The 18793-nt window shown below is 43.8% G+C and overlaps 1 protein-coding gene across 1 annotated transcript in view; it reads right to left on the bottom strand.

Annotated features, from left to right (window-relative positions):
• Window positions 1-18548, bottom strand: part of NFASC (neurofascin) — a 123657-nt gene extending 105109 nt beyond the window's left edge. Inside the window, exons 1-3 of the mRNA XM_066625250.1 lie at window positions 18455-18548; window positions 7222-7239; window positions 1295-1400 (exon numbers count right to left, since the gene is read on the bottom strand). Coding sequence (XP_066481347.1) covers window positions 1295-1400; window positions 7222-7239; window positions 18455-18548 — 218 coding nt within the window. The remainder of the gene's footprint in view (window positions 1-1294; window positions 1401-7221; window positions 7240-18454) is intronic.
• Window positions 18549-18793: the final 245 nt, after the last annotated feature.

Raw genomic sequence — 18793 nt, 5'->3', positions numbered from 1 at the left:
TAAGTGTCTGAGTCTCTTGATCCTTTGGACCCCTAATTGACCTCACTGGGGAAACTGCTGGAGTCCTTTTATATAGAGTCCCTACTCTATGGTTTATGCCCTTCCCCTCATTCTCTCCCAAGCTGCCTTTAACATTCTGACCTCTCCCAGTTCCACTCCCTCCCAGTTAGCTTCCCCAACCAGCTGCTTCCAACTGTGGCCAACTCTGAGGCAAACAGGGCTGATGTCTTTTCCAGATGTCCTGGGACCACCCAATCAAACAGACTATGCTCCCACAAGCCGCACTGCTCCATCAGCATCACCGCAATCCCACAACTGCTCAAGGAGGTCATAAAAACATCCAGTTGGATGGGCAAATGACAATGCCGAAGTAAATAAAGCTACGGAACTGTGAGATATAGAATGTATTAGAAAATTATTTGCTTTTGAGTTTGCCTATAATTGCTTGCTTGCATTTTTGCTAAGATTTGCACCTGGACTGTCAAAGTCCAAGCCATTATCCAACCCACTTTTATCTTAAATAGTCTCTTTTGATGATTTAACTCTTTACCTGCCTGTGGTTGGTTAAGCTCAAAAACGTGCCCAAGTCTTCCCTGAGCCTTGACTACATGCCACTGGATATATTTGGGGGGAATTTTTCACATAACTGGGAGGAATGTGTTCAAGGATAGTCTCTTTCTACAACCCCTCCCCCCGTCTGACTTTCTCCTTGTGGTGGCAGAATAGTCTACCCATTTTGACTCTGGCATAGGGACATATCAGAGGAAATGAATGAGGCATCTGCTTCAGAGCTCCCCCCAGCCCCCCCCCCACTAACTCCCACACACCCCCTAATACACTTCAACACTCAAAAAATTAATTTTCAGGGCAAGCCAAAAGCAATTACTATATCCTTAATGATATGGCATATGCTAGTCATACCACAATAGCCTTTTGCAAGTCATTCAGCTGCAAGAGTTAGAACCATCATGGTACAGACTCCTCAATGTTTACTCCAGCAGGAATTTAATCAGGGCATCCAGAAAGGTGGACACTTGATGGGCATCCAAACTTTTTGACTCAATTTGACAGTTGTGTTATTTAGGCAAAAAAAAACCCCACTTATTGCATGTTTAAGAAATAGTGCATTTCTAATAGTCCAGAACAGACTCCCTGCAGTGTTTGGTACATTGATTCATAATATCTGGGCATAGCTACCACCCAGATGGCAAACTCCTTCGGAGCCCCATCACTCTAAACTCTACAGTGAAAATATGGAATTCAGGTATAGTAAATAAGTAAAAATTGCACTCACGTGGGAACTGGGTTGCCTTTTGCTTCACACTCAATAAATATGTTGTCCCTTGGATCTACAATATAATTTTTCACAGACTGCTTTGTAATAGTGGGGGGTTGAGGCACTGTAAAGATATACAGGAGGGGGCAGACAAAGCATGTATGAAAAAGGGAAGGGAAAGAAGAAATCACATTTGTCATCAGTTGGATCAGATACTCTTAACCATAACCAATAAGCAATACTGTTATGAAGATCAAAGTAACGAACCAAGTTTTTTTTCCAAATGTTTTTAACATTTATTGAAAGTAGGCAGCAAAAAGTATTATCAAACCAGCAACAATGTACATACAATTACATACAATACATACAATACTAGACAATTACATACAATACTAGAAATGGCTTATAATTCTTCATGTGATTTTAGTAAAGCAATTAAACATACATAACCAATGACATTGCAGATCACCACAGAGGACAATGGACTTGGATCAACTCAAATAGGTATTATAGTCTTTGGACACTGAAGAAGACCTGTGGGTCGAGACATTTGGTTGTAAAGACTAACTGAAATGTTCTGAGTCCATCTGCTGCTCTGATCTCTGGTGATTTGAACTCCAGTCTTGAGCAATTCAATGCTGCTGTCTTACAGCACATCACCAGTTCTTTTATGTTCTGTATTTGTCTCACATCCCAGTCCTATCAAAAGCCTCCTGCTGATGCAGCCAGGCCACCTGTGTACAGGCTACATCCTGCAGGGGGTAGTCTCGGAGGCCTCCTTCAGGTAAGGAAACATTTGTTCCCTTTCTCAAGGATAAGCCTCCACTTTCTGAATGTTTTTGCTCAGACCTGCAAGAGCAATTTAGCTGGTGCAAGTTCAAGTGAGCCTGGGAAGCAGATAAGGTATCAGAGGTGCTGCTACCACCAACACCACGCCCTTCCTGACACTAATGCACCCTTCTCCTTGCCCTGGTTTCCACCCTGTTCCACTCTCCTCCCTGCCCCATTCCACCCACTGCCCGCAATAGCCCTGAAACTCATTGGGAAGCCACTGGAAGACAGCCGCAGCCACTCACAGCAACAGCCTGGCAGTGCAAAATGACATGCTGCTGTTTGAAACACCCATAAAGCATGCTGCACTGCCAGAACACTCATTCCAGCAGTGCAGCATGCCCATAAGATTGGGCCATCAATCTTGCAGGAGACAAAGAGCGAAATTCACTGGCAAGGCACCATTGAAGTTAATGCGAGCGTTACAAAGGAGAACTTTCCTTTGTGGATTGTGCCCAAGGAGAGGCTGAAGTGAGGGTGACCACCAGGGTTGGCCCATTCATAAAGCCAACTGAAGCTGTTGCCTCAGGTAGCAGATTGATGTGGGGCATCCATCTCTAGCTGACCGTACCTCCACTGCTCCTCTTGCTCTTTCCATTCTTTGGATTGGAAAAGCTAGAGCAAAGGGGCAGCTAAGCTAGAGCATTGGAGAGTGGGAAGGGCAGAGGAAGGCACATCATCAGGTAAGGGACAGCATTTGGCATGCCACCTCAAGCATCAGAAGGTCTTGGGCCAGCCCTGATGACCACTATGGGACAAGCTGTTGTCTTGCTTGGAATACATATCTAAGATAGTTTGTTGAACTGACACCAGCAAGTTTCTACCCTCTTGGCAAAGTCACACCTGCGAACATTTCACAGACACTCCCATGCATGAGTGGATGGGGCTGTGGCAGAATCTGTCAACCCAAACATGCAACCTAGTGGGTCAACACATGAGACTCAAGCATATCACAAACAGAAAGCAAGAACTAAACAACATGCAAGCACATGGTTCCAGCTGGGAAAAAAGAGTGGTGAAATTTGCACGCTATGATGCAAGTCAAATACATATACTACACACACACACCCCTTCACCACATTTAGGGGACACTGGTCTCATTTTATAGCCGAGGAAGACCAAGGTACAAAAATAAAGTGATTAATCCAACATCAGTCACTGAACCCATGGCAAAGAAGTCTGAAGCAAAAATCAGCATAAAGTGTGCTTCTGAGCACATGCAGAGTGTTTTCTCTGCACTACGGAGTAACTGCAGCCTTCCCCTTTCTCCACATATTTACAATTCAGGGGCTGGTTGTTCTCTCTGGCAACTTTCCTTGTAATAGCAGCACAATTTACCAAATCAAGATGTCTTTTTCAAAAGACTGCTTATAAGCACAGAGGAAGAAGCCACTTTTTTCTTGTCTTTTTTGACTCAATAAATGGGAAGGAGAAGGCACAACCTCTCCTACCCTCCACTCCTCATCCAACCAAACTTCAGCTGCAGCTCTGTCTGGCTTTTCCCCTAGCCTCAGTTACATGGGAAAACCAGCTAATAACAAAAGCTTCAAATTTTCATTTAATAGATTTGGGGGGGGGGGTGAGTTCTGAAGTGTGTGGGGAGGGGCATCAACAATTGCATTAAAATATAGATTTTATTTTAATTTCTTTGCTGGTTCAGTGGCAGCTTATAGTTGTTACTTGATCATAGTTGCAGCTTTGAATATCGCCCAAAATGTAAAGAATAAGAAAACAAAAGAAAAAATTTAAAAAACACAAAAACAAAACAGAGGCTTAAATATAGCATATATAGTTCCTTTGTGATGCCTGTTCCCTGGACTTCAGTTTTATTGAACGGAAGCCTTTGTAGTACATGCTTACTGCATTTTTACACACACATGAAAGAAAACAACAGCTGCTTCTTTAAAATCAGGACAAAGTGGAAGATGAGGCTGAGGACAGGGATCTGAAAATTCAGGCTACTCCTTGCTATATTGGTATTGTTGGAGGCTAAGCAAAGCAAAGTACAAAACAATGAGAAGGCAGCACATCTTAATATGCTCATGAAACTACAAATTGTGAGGATACCTGCACCCATACACATGGATTTGGCCTCCTCCACTTTGACTTTCACACCAGAGGCATTTCAGAGACATTGCAAAATCTAATCAATTACCAGATCAGACAAGGCACAGTATTTTCTAGAAAACTACTGTATTTTTTTTCTACTTCCAAGAGACATGTCACTCTTCCTGCAAAATCCAAACACATATACCGGCTGGACCATGTTCAGACTACTAGGCACAAAGAAAGCTTCCAATGTGTTATCGAAAATTAGCTTTGGACTGAATGTATGGCTTAAAATCTGATCTGGTGTCACTATCCCTGTATTTACTCCACAGGAAATCTATGTCCCTTTTTCGATGGCCTGCTTGAGTTGAATCTGCAACTTTCTTTCTGCAAGCAGGCAGGTTTATTCAACACCAACTTCAATGACAGTGGCAATCTTGAAAATATCAGCAAAGTTAAACCTCAAGTGGCCAATATCAGGAAATTGGCAACAGATAGCAAAGCAATGCATGGCATACTTGCTGTCATGACCAGTTTGTGTCACCAGAAGTGTTTTTTGTCTAGACCTACCAACTGTCTATGCCAATCCTCCACAGTCCCATGTATCTGAGCTGCTTGATCTTTGATTAGGGATAATCACCCAGTAATTCAGCAATATTTACAAATTTAAACCTACAAACGGATGACAAAATGCCACAGAAAATGTACTGTACATGCAGACAAGAATTAAGAGGGCATCTCAACCTGTCATCACGCACTTCTACTGAATGCACATGCTATCTGACAATAAACATGTGCCACAGAGAATGGGCAAGATCAAAGCATACGTATCAAAGCATATAGATGTCAAAAGGAGTATGCCGAGCAAGAAACATTTTGTACGATAGACTAGAAAATAATGTTATGGACTGTAAGAGGAAGACTTAAACTCTCTCATGTTTACCCAGTCATAAGAAGCTGCCTTTTACTGAGTCAGACGCTGATTTCCCTATTGGTCACTATTGTCAACACCAGTGTTTCAGGTAGGAATTATTCTCTGTCTTACCTGAAATTCCTAGAGATCAACTGCTCGAGACGGGATACTTTATATGCAAAGAGTGTGGTCTACCACTGAGGCACTTCTCTTCCCACAAACTTTCCACATGTGCACAAAGCATCGGAGAAAGTACATAAAATAGTATCCAAAAATGCTATAATGAAGCACTGATACAACTTTCTTTATTACAAACCAATGAAAGTTTCGATTCTTATAGAGCAGGGGTGTCCAAAGTTTTTGGCAAGAGGGCCACATCACCTCTCTGACACTGTGTCAGGGGCCGGGGGAAAAAATAATTAATTTACATTTAAAATTTGAATAAATTTACCTAAGTTTATGTAAATGAATATATTAAAGATGAACTTATATGAATAAATGAAGGTCTTGCAATAGCTCTATAAAAGGCCTTGCACAAAGCAACGCTGGCCTTTCCTTTGCTGCCGCTACTGCATCACAGATGTGAAACAGCAAACAGTGGAGGAAGCCCTCATCCCACAGCTCATGCAAGAGGTCAAACAGTCGCCCTCACGCTGAGAGCAGTTGCGTTGGGCCGGTGAGGGCTCCAGCAAGTCTACAGAGGGCCAGAGGCTCATTGGAGACTGGGGAGTCCCTGAGGGCCGCACTGGGAGTCTTCGAGGGCCGCAAGTGGCCCCAGGGCCGGGGTTTGGACACCCCTGTTATAGAGGACACATGCAAGTGCCCTACCTCATCGGACTGCTTCAGGTGCAATACCAAGCCACGGTACCAAATTAACAAGCCTTGAAGGACCATCAGGCTCACGCTCTTCCTCCTCCCCTTGAATGCAGCAATCCCCTTCCTTTGTCTGAGACAAACCAAACTTCTGATCTTTCATCATCAGGACCACCAGGGCCAATCGAATGCCTCAACCTTCAGTATCAGTGACCATGTCCAATGAGCTAACAAGATGTGGGCACCACAGGGGGCCAATACAGGGCTCTGTTCCAGGATCCCATTCACCTGAATGTATCTTTGTATGCTTTCAGGTTACACAAAATCCCTCTTCAGGTAAGAACGCCTGGCAGCTTTTAAAAAAAGACTCTGCAGTATCTGTACAGCTAGGACAGGTGGGTTGCAATTCTATACATACATACCTGGAAGAAAGTCTCAGTGAACACATTGGGGCTGAATTCTGAGCAGACATGAATAGGACTGTGCTGGTAGTAACTTACCCATATAATTAGATAGACCCACAAAAGGGTGTCATTCAGTTTGCATGTTACCCATCTTAAGATCAATCTGGCAAGAATCAAATGTCTCTATAATTTAAAAACACTTCTCCTACTCTGGTGAGCATATGTACAGAAGATGCAGAAGTCACCTCTGGCTGTAAGCCTAGCTCTGATGTTCAAATTGCACAAACTCAGACCCTTCCTCTCTGAAGGCTCTAGTTCAGAGCTATTCAAAATGGGCATTGCGACACCCCAGCCTGACAGCCCTGGCCCCTGCCGTGGCTAAGGGAGGCTGCATGGACTGGGATGTACTCACCAGTCCCTGCAGCAGCCTACGAGGGGTGCAGGGAGCCCTGCTCAAGCGTATGCAGGTTTCCCGACGTTTGAAAAATGATAGTGGAGCGATCACACTCCACGTCCGTAAAACTGGCAGTGGAGAGCAATCGCTCCGCTTTCATTTTCAGAAGGCTGGGGAGCCCTGCAGACACTTGCACAGGGCTCCCCGCACTCCCGACAGGCTGCTGCAGGGACTGGTGAGTACATCCCAGTCCCTGCAGCCCCCCTTCGCGACACAATCCTTTCCACCCGCTCCCACTGCATCCCTCCCCTCCCCTGCAAGGACTTACTGCGGTCCTCAAACTCCCTGAGAGTTTGAAAACCACAACTCTAGTTCAATTCCCAGTGCCACAAACCATGCCAGTAATGCTCATTTTGCCACCCTAACTGCTTTGGGCTTCTTTTTGAACATACAATCCTGCTAGTAAGTATGGACTTCTTAAGTTCTTTCTCAAACATGGACACAGATAATGTAGAAAAACAAAGCAGGAAGTGGGACTTACATATATCTTGAATACTTGCTGTTAGTTCCAAGGTGTAAGCATAATTTTAAAAAAAGAAAGAGAGGATTAGTCTAAAACATAACTAAAAGGGTTTAAACTAAAACATATTTTAATAATTATTAATATCAGCAGTCTACGTATTAGGAATACTGCTCTGAACTCCTTGGAGGAAGAATCAGATAAAATAATGATTAAAAACATAGTTAATTCATTAGAAGACCATATAAATCACAGGAGCTAGAAATACTATCCCAACACTGACAAAGCAAATTGCTCACACCTTTGCTTAATGTGGGGCAAACCATCAGACATATTTGCAATGTGTGAACGTAGGTACTTCCTCAAGCCCTCCTCTTATGTCAGCTTTTTAGTGCAGCTTAAAGTATGGGAAAGGTTGCACACTGAGCACTCATTCACATATACCTCCATGTGATGCATTCCATGCCATCCTTAGCTGCACATCATCTACAAATCACACGGAGAAATGAGTGGGATCCTCCTGGCAGCTATTTCCACAATTTCAGTGCTTTCACACTGATGCACTAGCAGGAATCACCAGAGGGATGCCATGGCTGTACCTGGGGATGAGCGCTATACACCCTCCACACCACCATATCTCTGGAGCGGAATCTTATGGACCAACCCAGGTAGAATTATTGGCCAGAAGTGCTTGATTATTGGCAAACAAGTACAAAATTGTTAGAATAAGTAATGTCCCTACCTACTCTGAAATGGTATCAGGGTTGGCCAGGATGGATACTGGCTGAGGGTACATGACAATAACATGCTCCACTTGGTCCCTGAACCCTCAGTACCAATGGCAGGGGTAGCCAATGTACCATCAGGGGAAAGCAAGAGGCACCATGGTGACTCAGTGCAGCAACCTGGTAATGGCACTGATACCAATATATATCCAAGCTCTAGCTTTCACCATCTTGGTTTTCAATGCATAATCCCCACATACAGTATCTATACTGGACTTGCAACAAAATAATTATTTAAGCACTGAACATACATACCTGATAAAAAACTTGCAGTTAAAATATTTACAACACTTCACATGACTCACTGGACCAAAAAAATGTATAATTTCTCCTATTGCAAGAGAGGCATCACATGTAGGGGGGAAAAATACTCGGCATATTCACACGTGGGTATGAATACATCTGGCAATACTAAACAACTGACTCACCTGTGTACATACAAAACTTGATTACTCAGAACAGCGGTTCCCAAACTGGTGGGTCACAACCACCAGGGGAACCAGAAGTGAGCCATTCCCCCTTAAGGGAAGTGGCCCAGGAATGGGCGCCTCAACAGTGCTGTAGTGATCACAGGCCAAGGGGACCCAAGTTATTAAAACATACGGGGGGGGGGTGATTTGTGAAGCCTCCCAGAGGGTCCTGCAAGCCTCCCTGCTGCTGCACGGAGCTCCAACTGGCAACTGGAGTTCACTTCTGGTTTGTGATTGGAGCTCCAGTCACAAACTGGAAATGAGCTCCGATTGCCAATCAGAACTCACTGCCAATCAGACTCCAGTGAGTCTCCAGGACCCTCTGCAAGGCTTCACAATCCCCCCTCCAGTAAGTTTTAATGACCTTGGGTCCCCATAGTATGGCAATCTCTGCAGTGTTATCAGGACACACACCCCTCGCACCCATCAAGACTTAGAGCAATCCCAATTCCCTTGCAGAAGTTTGGAAACTGCTGACCTAGAAGCATAAACTGCCATCCTTTAAAAAGCACTGCATTTGAGAGGTTATGGTCGCAATCCTAACCCCTTTTGTCAGTGCTTTCCAGCACTGGCATAGCGGTGCCAATGGGACATGTGCTGCATCCTGCAGTTGGATGTCACTCACGGAGGCCTCCTCAAAGGAAGGGAATGTTTGTTCCCTTACCTCAGAGCTGCATTGCCCATATGTCACTGCTGGAAAGCACTGACATAAAGGGTTAGGATTGTGCCCTATGTAAAAAAGAAACGTGTAGAAACGTCTACATGGTGATGGAAAAAGAAAGAGGGTCAATATATGTACATATTTGTGGGCACCTTCAAAATTCTAAAAGGGCAAGTGAGACAGGAATAGAAGGAGTCCTGGAGTCAAGTCAATCTTGAGACACCCATATTGGTGCATTTTTCATACTCCACCCTGATTTTAATGTTTCTGTCAAGCAGCAAATATCTATCAGTCCTCCTGAAGATTCTCAGCTATAGATGATACCGAAATTTGGCCTAGCATATTAACAATTACTTCGCCAAGGTTATCAAGGAGAGATTGATCAAATTGGCCTCATTGGTGGCGATTTCATCTAATGCTCTAACCCTGCAGCACCTGTAGAAAATGCTGTTCTCTGTTCAGGAGGGAAGACCTGTGGAAGGGGGAGGGGTCTACAGGTCAGAGGGAAAAGGGAACTCATTTGCTTGGAGAACCAACAATTTGCACACTTATGATAAACCCCGGGCAGCTGTAGCTATTAATGCACCACCTGCTCAACTTAGTAAAACCTGAAGCCTTTCAAGTTCAAATATGGGAGTGATGAATTAATTAGCCGAGTCTCTGTGGTGAACAATGGGCAGGCACCAGAGGGCTAAGGGAGACTGAGCACTTTCTGGGTTAAACAAAAGGAAGATTAAAAATCCAATTCCCCAGCAGCTTGTATGAAGGGAAAAAAAACCCAGAGCCTGATGTCTCTCTTCCCCTCCCCACAAAAAACAAAACAAAACACACACACGCAAAACCTTTGAAATGGGCCCAGCTGGACAAGGCAGATGTTTGCTAGATCCTGTTCCATTAATTTGGCATCCCCATTTTTCTACCTTATCCCCTTACAAGCTCCTATAATGAGCAACACTGCTTTATAACACCCGCCAAATCATCTTTATTTTTATTATTAATATTTTATTGAAGTTTTTTTTAAAGAGAAAGAAAGGGGGGAAAACACACAAGTTCCTTACCAAAAAAATACAATAAAAGAGAACAGTAAAAAAGAGGATGAGGGAACAACAAGGGAAGGGAGTGATGGCACCATATTATGCAACTTCATTAGTAAGATGCTATGGCTATGGTTAGACACCAACATGCAGCAAGACCATTAAGATGAAAAGAACTCAAGGAATTTCTACCTTAGAAAAAAGGTAGAAAAAAGTCCTCTCAAAAGGCTGCCAATATATTCAGTTCCAAAAGCCACTAATGAAAATCCAGAAGAAAACTTTATTTCCAGTGGGATGGAATAAGATATTTATGGCCCAGTCCTGCCCCTGGCATGCTGCATGCTGTGGGGGGGGGGATTATTAGATGGCCTAGGCGAGGTAAATAAAGCACCTGCCTCCAATGGATTTCCTCAAACCTACACAAGCTATTTTGCTGGTATGTCCACATCCCCCCCCCCCAAATGCCCAGGTTCCTTCCCCAAACAACCCCCACCTGTTGTGAAGCTGGCTGAACTCCTTGCCTCAGGAGACAGGCTAGGGACACAGTGAGCTGACTGGAGGTGCTTGTACCACATGTCTTCTTATCACCTCCCCTGACCTGGCTGCTTAACCCCATGGAGTTTCTTTGCTCTACAGCGTAAGATTGGCTTATCACCTCCTCCTGCAGCTCCATCAGGGTTTCTTGTAAAGTGGTCAGCAAAGAGAATGTTGGGACTGGGGAGGTTCTGATCCCAGCATTCTCCTGCCTCAGTCACTTTTCAAAAAGGGCAGTATAGGTGCAGGAGGAGGTAGGTAGCTTCTTGTTGGAGGGGATGGTGTGCGCTAGGTGGTGTGCATGCCATGATGTGCATTGAAGGGATTGTCATAGCGCACATGCATCTGTAGGGGTAGAGGAGCAGGCAGCAGAATTTGCGGGATTGGCTTCAGGTGATGGATGGCTTTGGGCCTCCCTTGACTAGTGGTGCAGTAGATGGATTATGACATAGGTACCTACAAATTGGTCCTTATGTATGGCAAATGAGGACTACCCCATTGTCCTTACTAGGTTCTCTGCTTTCAGAGAGGTTTATCCCTTTCAAAATTACAAATAAATCAAAGATGAAGACCAGGGAAACTAGGGTTCAAATTCCAGTTAGCCAAGCAACACGCACTATCACTCTGGTCCAGTCACTATTTCTTAGAGTAACCTGCCTCAAAGAGTTTTTGTGAAGATAAAATTGGGGAGAGGGCTGAAGTATAAACTTGCAATGTATTAATGTCCCAAGCATTAAGCATAGCAAAAGATTTTTAAAAAGTAAGAAACTGCATACAACTCCATTGCAACTTCCTAACCAATAACAAATAACTAATCCTACCCACCTCCTTTCTCCACCAGGGTGTTGTGATAACAGTAAAGTACTAATTAAGCTCCACAGTGGGGCTTTAGAAATGCAAAGTTATTTTAAAAGCACAGCAACCTTTAATGTTCCCCCACTAATAGTACACGTACTAAGTGTGCCTTTTTACTTTTCCAAAGCTCATATTACACTTGGTAAGACCAAATAATGCATTATTCCATTTAAAGGAGGGGGGAACCTCCAACAAGCAGTTCTTTTTTTTAGACAACACTTGTGTTGGGCTCCAATGCACCTGTTTTTATTTCAGGAGGCTCACATATCAGCTGAGTGCTTGATGAAGTGGAGTCGTGCACACAGTGTCCCTATAATGAAGTCTAGTAATAGATAAAAAGTGGCAAAGGGATTGCTTTTCAACAAAATCCACATAGTATTTTAATTCCTTACTGTCCAATTCTGTATAGGAATACAGTGTTGGAGGGGGGATTTATGAAGAGCCCTACAGTGTCATTAAAAGGCTGTCACAAGAGGTGGCAACGGTCTGCATCTTGTCAATGGTTTCTGTCAAGGCAGCTGGACCAGGTAAGGCAATGGCGGGTATGGAGGGGTGAAACAAGGCAGCAAGGGGCTGGGGAACCTGAGGGGAGGCGATCCAGTGGCAATGGCATGTGCCGGATCCTATCGCCTCTTTTTCAAGCCTCCCCGCCCCATTTTTCTCCTCAAATTTGCACCTGCTACAAAGCTGGGACAGATCTGAGGAGACCCACTGTGGAGCACAAGACTTATGGAGGGGTAAGGGGAAATAATTCCCCTTTCCCCTCTGAAGCCTCCTGATCACCACCATCACCCACCCCACCCCCCCAAGCTGGATTCAGAGTGTGACTTTTTGGCTCAACTGCACTGGCAGGGAGAGAGGAGGATAGGATTGGGCTTTTAATGGTTTTTGTCTCCATTCAACTCCAGACTTCAGTGAGCTCAGTTTTATGACCAACCCTGAATCAACATGCGTATTGAAGCCCCAAGACCGAACATCCTTTACTTGCACACAAGTGCATATCAGTTTTGAAACTTTGCTTTCATTTTTGAAGCTGTGACTAAAGCCAACTTCTTTCTAAAGCAATTCTCACTCATACAGTTATCTCAAACAAGATCATTCGTAGAATCTTCCCTAAAAGGGTGATGGGCCTATGGCAACTCAACCAGTGCAAGCCCCACATATCGGTCATGAAAGCATGGGGCCCAGGGCGGCCACCCCAGTACCCAAGGGATGGCTCTGTTCACGACAGCATCAGCAGTATGGTTAGACACTGGTATAGCTATGCCAAGGACTCTTCTGTGCAAAAAAGAGGGACACACTGGCCTTGTTCAGTAGTTCAAAAAGGGGGTACAATATACCTGGCCAACACTCCTCTTTTCCTTCTCTACTTGGATACACGCCTTTTACTTTTTAAATGGCCAAAAGAGCAAATATCTGGCTTCCAAACACTTAAACATAAAAGAACAAAACAAAACCCTACATTCAGAGCATGGCCTTAAAGGAAATGATACAGCAGCCTTCCTGAGGCTAAACAGGTCTTGGTCTGATCCATCCCTGGATGGAGATTGCTCAAGGTCCCCATGGTGGCCATTCTGACTTGATGGAAGAATACATACTGTACATAAAGTGCTGCAATGGGCAATTGTTAAAAACCCCTAGTACAATTGCAAATATTATAAATATCAGAATCTTTTAAGTATTTCAAATACTTAACAAAAATATTATTAAAATAGTGCAATAACACCACCAAGTAATAAAATCAATCAATGACTTAATTTCTTCAGAGAAGCCAGATCATATCCCAAGGAAATTATCTTCACCAAATTATTCTTCACCAAATTACATTGTCCTGAGTACAGAAAAAGGCTGAAAAGCATCCTGAAATTTACTCTTTCATATGATGAAGGAAAAGAAAGAAAGCAAAGCCTCACATAGGTGCTGAGAGCCAAAAAGTATCTGTTCTTGAGTACACATTAGCCCTTATGTGAATTCAGAAATAAATGTTTTTCATTTCGAGCACCTGTCTTGAGGCTTCACCTCCTTTTCTTCCTTTCGTTTGGACTTGGTGTTTCTCCCCCCCAACTCTTTTTGCTCATCAATCATGTAAACCATGTCCCACATTCTTATCTACAAATCTGTAACAGAAGCTGGATCTATCTTTTTCCATTGTGACCTGAGGGTCACTTTTGCTGCTGTTAAAAGATGAATGAATACTATCTTGAAGCATTTAATCCCATCTGGTCATTGGTTCATTCCAAAGCCTTGTATGGGTAACCAACAAAACCCAGCATTAGTGGCCAAGGCTGACTGCTAATTGAAGTTTTGCAACCCTGATCTCTAATATGTCCTACAATACATTGTGAGAGAAGGCTCGCAATGAATAACTAACCTTCAAAAATGTGCAGTTGAAGAGAAACTGTAAATTGTTTAGAAAGCCACCTTTCCAATAATAAGTTAGTAATATTTTTCCTCCAGAGTCGAAGTCTATTTGTTTCTTGATGACAGTATTGGCCTGAGTAGATGGTTAATGAGCCTCTCTTGTCCATGAAGGATCATCTCCTATACAGTCTCCATGGCAATCGCCTACACAGCACATATAGCTGAGACTTGTAATTATCAGTGGTAGACAGCAAGCCCTGCAAGTGCCTTAAAGTGACAGCTTGCACTACTGAAGATCTAGTGAAAGTGAAACCATATTTTGGTGGTAATTAAAAGCAGCTTAGTAAGATACAGCACCACACAGTTTGAGACAAATTACTTTATGCAGGAGAGGAGTCTAGTCTGCAATCCTATGCAAGCATACATAAATGGAAGTAGGCCCCTGCTGAACACATCAGATCTGATTTCTGCATAAACAGGAATAGGACTGGACTACACATCTAACAGCACAATCCTACAAAGGTCTACTCAAAAATAAGTTCTATTAAGTTTAAGTAAATGTGCATGAAGATTGCAAATTCTTAAAACGGGCATTAAGCAACATGTATGCATAGTTATTGTGCAACAGCATACAGTTCCATTTAACATTCCAAAAGTCCCTGATGACTTACATATTCACTACTTAAAGTAATAAATACTGGCATTTAATAAAATTAAGTTTTATGCTCTCACAGTTATAGTGGAATATATATATATATATATATATATATATATATATATATATATATACACACACACACACACACACACACACACACACACACACACACACACACACCCTTAAGTGTGTTAGGCCCAAATCCTAACCAACGTTCCAGCACTGGCATAGCGCTGCCAATGGGACATGTGCTGCATCCTACAGTTGGATGTCACTCTCGGAGGCCTCCTCAAAGAAAGGGAATGCTTGGTCCCTTATCTCGGAGCTGCATTGCGCTTATGTCGGTGCTAGAAAGTAGGTTAGGACTGCTCCAAACTACTTCAGCAATAAGTCCATGTTAACTGTATTGGGTCAATTACAGGTCACTATCTCAGAGTATAGAATCCTGAGCTTTTTCCACTAGATTAAAAACCAGTTACTGTTTATGTTATTTTTCTTCTGGGATGAGAGCAAAGTGAATCAAGCACCTTTAATTTTATCAGGAATTGATGAGTCTTAAATCCTCCCAATATCTGATTTATTCCTTGCTCGTATAAGTGAAATTCGGGCTGCAGTCCTATACACACTTTCCTGGGAGTAAATCTCATTGACCACAATAGGACTTACTTCTGAGTAGGCAGGCATAGGATTGCACTCTAGGAAACTTTATGAATTATCATTCCAAGGTGACTGATGAGGCTACTTCCCTAACCTTACTAACGACAAAACAAATTCAGTGAGCCTCCCTTCCTCAATTACTTTCCTCGCAAGCAAGATAGGGCAAGTCATTGCAAGTTAGAACCTTGGAAGTAAATGATGCAAAGTGAGTACACTGCCTGACAACACCCATTGCAAATGCAGCAGAGGAGAGGGGGAAGGCAAGTAAGTTATCTGAGTGCACCAGTAAGTCCCCCACTGAGCAGCGGGGACGCACTCCGAGGCAGAGCATGGGGAAGGGGAGGAGGGGGTGTTTCTGGGGGGGGGGGAGACACAGCCTGCTGGGCAGTTCAGGCCCAGGAGGGGGGCAGGGACAGTGGTAGAGGCTGCCACCAGATCCTATCACGCCTCCTGCTGCTGAAAGCCCAACACAGGATTCTCAAATCTGTACCAGCGATTGAGCTGGTACAGATCTGAGTAGACCCACAGAGACTGCAGAGGGGCTACATGGGGTAAGGGAACCAAAGTTCCCCTACTTCGAGGAGACCTCTGGCTGCTGCTCTGGCCCCACAAGATACAGCAGCGACCATTTCAGCACCACTGTATCGTGTGGTGTCAGGGCCGCATAGGTTTGGGCCCTAAATATATGCAAAGACCACTTGACCAGTGAAAACAGATGGGTGAATACAGGTAACCAGTGCACATATCACTTGTATGTTGGTTGTCTGTACTGTTATGCCAAGTAGTAGAGAAGAGAAACTCACCAGTCCTCTTCTTCCTCAAAGAGGAAGAACAGGTACACTTGAACAAGTGCAGAAAAGTCATCAGAACATAAGAACAGACCCACTGGATCAGGCCATAGGCCCAATCTAGTCCAGCTTCCTGTCTCTCACAGCAGTCCACCAAATGCCCCAGGAAGCGCACCAGATAACAAGAGATCTGCAAGGACTTGCTATCCTCTCCACTTAATAGGATAATACAAATTATAGGCACACCACAGTTAAGATCACCAGGTCCAGTGGTTGTCTGCATAGCAGGATGTTATCATGCTTAAGTCAAAATGAGAGCAAAAAGTAACTCCCCTGCAAGACCTCAGTGTTCCCAGATTTACCCAATTTAGTCAAATACGTACCACAACATCACATATTCAATTGGCTTTACATTCCTATCAGAAATTTGCTTCAATGTAGATTTTTCTTGACTGCTAGCTAGTTATATGTGACAAGTGTCCCTTCCGCCCCCACATTCCAAGAGCAGAGTTCTGCATCTTGCGGGAACGAGGGAAGGACAGGGTTTGCCAAATAATAATAATAATAATAATATAATATAATATACAGTATTTATATTTATTTGCCAAACTAATTGTGGCAGCCAAAGAGTCTCCTAACAACCTGTCTTTTAATGCAGAGGCAGATAAAACAGCTCTTTAAGCTCAGGTGGAGGCACTACAAGCCTGAAGGGAGGGACGAGGAACCATAAGGACTGGCTGGCCAAGTGAAGTATTTTGGCCACATAGTCCTCTGGTTCCATTTGGGAGGGTCTGCCAGTCCAACGGCGCTCCCATCATCTCCCTTCCAGGGGTCTCCCTTTTGGGGGTCTAAAGAGACAGGTTCAGCCTCCTTTCAAGGCCTTTGAAGGCTGGCCAGTCACTGCCATATTCCCCCATCAACCTCCATTCTCTTCTCTGGTCCCTCTGTCTTGCCTTCCTTTCCTCATTCACTCCTCTTCCCTCTGTCTCATTTCCTTCCTCATCTTGATCCAGTCAGCCTCTTCCTTCTTTGCCTCCTCTCCCTCTCCTGCCCCCCACCTCTGCTCTTGCCTGGCATCTCTGTGCTCACTTTCATGCTGCTCAACTCATCACCAGCTGCATCAGCTGCCAGCTAATAGGCAGTTCACTGCCAATCAGCTGGGCAGTGGAGGTGCCAGAGATGATATAATTGCCAAGTGACTCCAAGGAAGCTCCACACAAGCTTCGTGGGGGAAGTCCTGCCTGGAGCCATCGCAGCACATACCACACCATAGAAAAAAAATAAAACGTAGCAGGAATTCAGTTGTCTAACATTTGATAGAACAAAACAACATACAGGATTACAAGGCCCAATCCAAGTGATCAAAATTGTAATCCGTGTCATCAAAACTGTACCCAAAAGTGTGCAATGCTGCCTGAAGAATTATCACTCCACAGTAAGCTGAACAGAAAACACTACCATTCTGATAATACAGGGAACGTTGACTGACCATTGAATGATGCAATCAGACAACCTGGACATCAGTGATGTCCAAAAGAGACATCACTTAGTCGCAAAAGAGAGCGACTAAGATGATTACGGGGCTGGGGCACCTTCCTTATGAGGAAAGGCTACAGCGTTTGGGCCTCTTCAGCCTAGAAAAGAGACGCCTGAGGGGGGACATGATTGAGTCATACAAAATTATGCAGGGGATGGACAGAGTGGATAGGGAGATGCTCTTTACACTCTCACATAATACCTGAACCAGGGGACATCCACTAAAATTGAGTGTTGGGCGGGTTAGGACAGACAAAAGAAAATATTTCTTTACTCAGCATGTGGTCGGTCTGTGGAACTCCTTGCCACAGGATGTGGTGCTGGCGTCTAGCCTAGATGCCTTTAAAAGGGGATTGGACAAGTTTCTGGAGGAAAAATCCATTATGGGGTACAAGCCATGAAGTGTATGCGCAACCTCCTGATTTTAGAAATGGGTTATGTCAGAATGCCAGATGCAAGGGAGGGCACCAGGATGAGGTCTCTTGTTATCTGGTGTGCTCCCTGGGGCATTTGGTGGGCCGCTGTGAGATACAGGAAGCTGGACTAGATGGGCCTATGGCCTGATCCAGTGGGGCTTTTCTTATGTTCTTATGATGCATTTTGAATTTGCTGTGAACTTTTGATCAATTTTGGGTCATGTAAATTTGTCCTCAACCTTTTCATAATGTTACCTCCCTATCTATAAAGAGCAGAGCTTCAATACAATTTCTGAGTCATGTTGCAGCTACTAGTTTTACTAGTACAGTTATGTGCTTTAATTGACACAACAACTCTGAAAGCTTCAGTGACTTTTTTCAAGGACACATAAAACAGAACTGCCACTCAGTTTTCACAGAACATTTATCTAACCATTAAAGCACACAACTCCTTAGAGCTATGAATGAAGGAAGTATGAAAATAAGTCAGTGCACTTACGATCCCGAGGGACTTCAATGGCTCTGATGAGGTGATGAAGGTATAAAGCAAGCACCACTCCAGTATAGGTTAGGAGATACCTTTGCATTACCATTTTGAATATTTGGCTAAGATCCTACGTCCCCAGTTTCCTCCAGCAAGGCAAAGTGGTGTCTTACTACCGTAGTGCAGCAGGATACTTTGATTTACTGCAACAACAAAATCAACACAAAATTAATTAATGACCTCCATTTAGATTCATACGTATTTCATCTTTTTTCATGTGAGTAGGAAGACTGAAAATTAAAAATAAATAAATTCTAGTTAATTGTTTTACTCTGGTGACTCTGAGAAGTTCAC

The sequence above is a fragment of the Tiliqua scincoides genome, chromosome 4 (assembly GCF_035046505.1).
Source record: "Tiliqua scincoides isolate rTilSci1 chromosome 4, rTilSci1.hap2, whole genome shotgun sequence".
NCBI lineage: Eukaryota > Metazoa > Chordata > Lepidosauria > Squamata > Scincidae > Tiliqua > Tiliqua scincoides.
The sequence above is the reverse complement of the archived record's forward strand: the minus strand, read 5'-3'. Positions and strand labels throughout refer to the sequence as shown.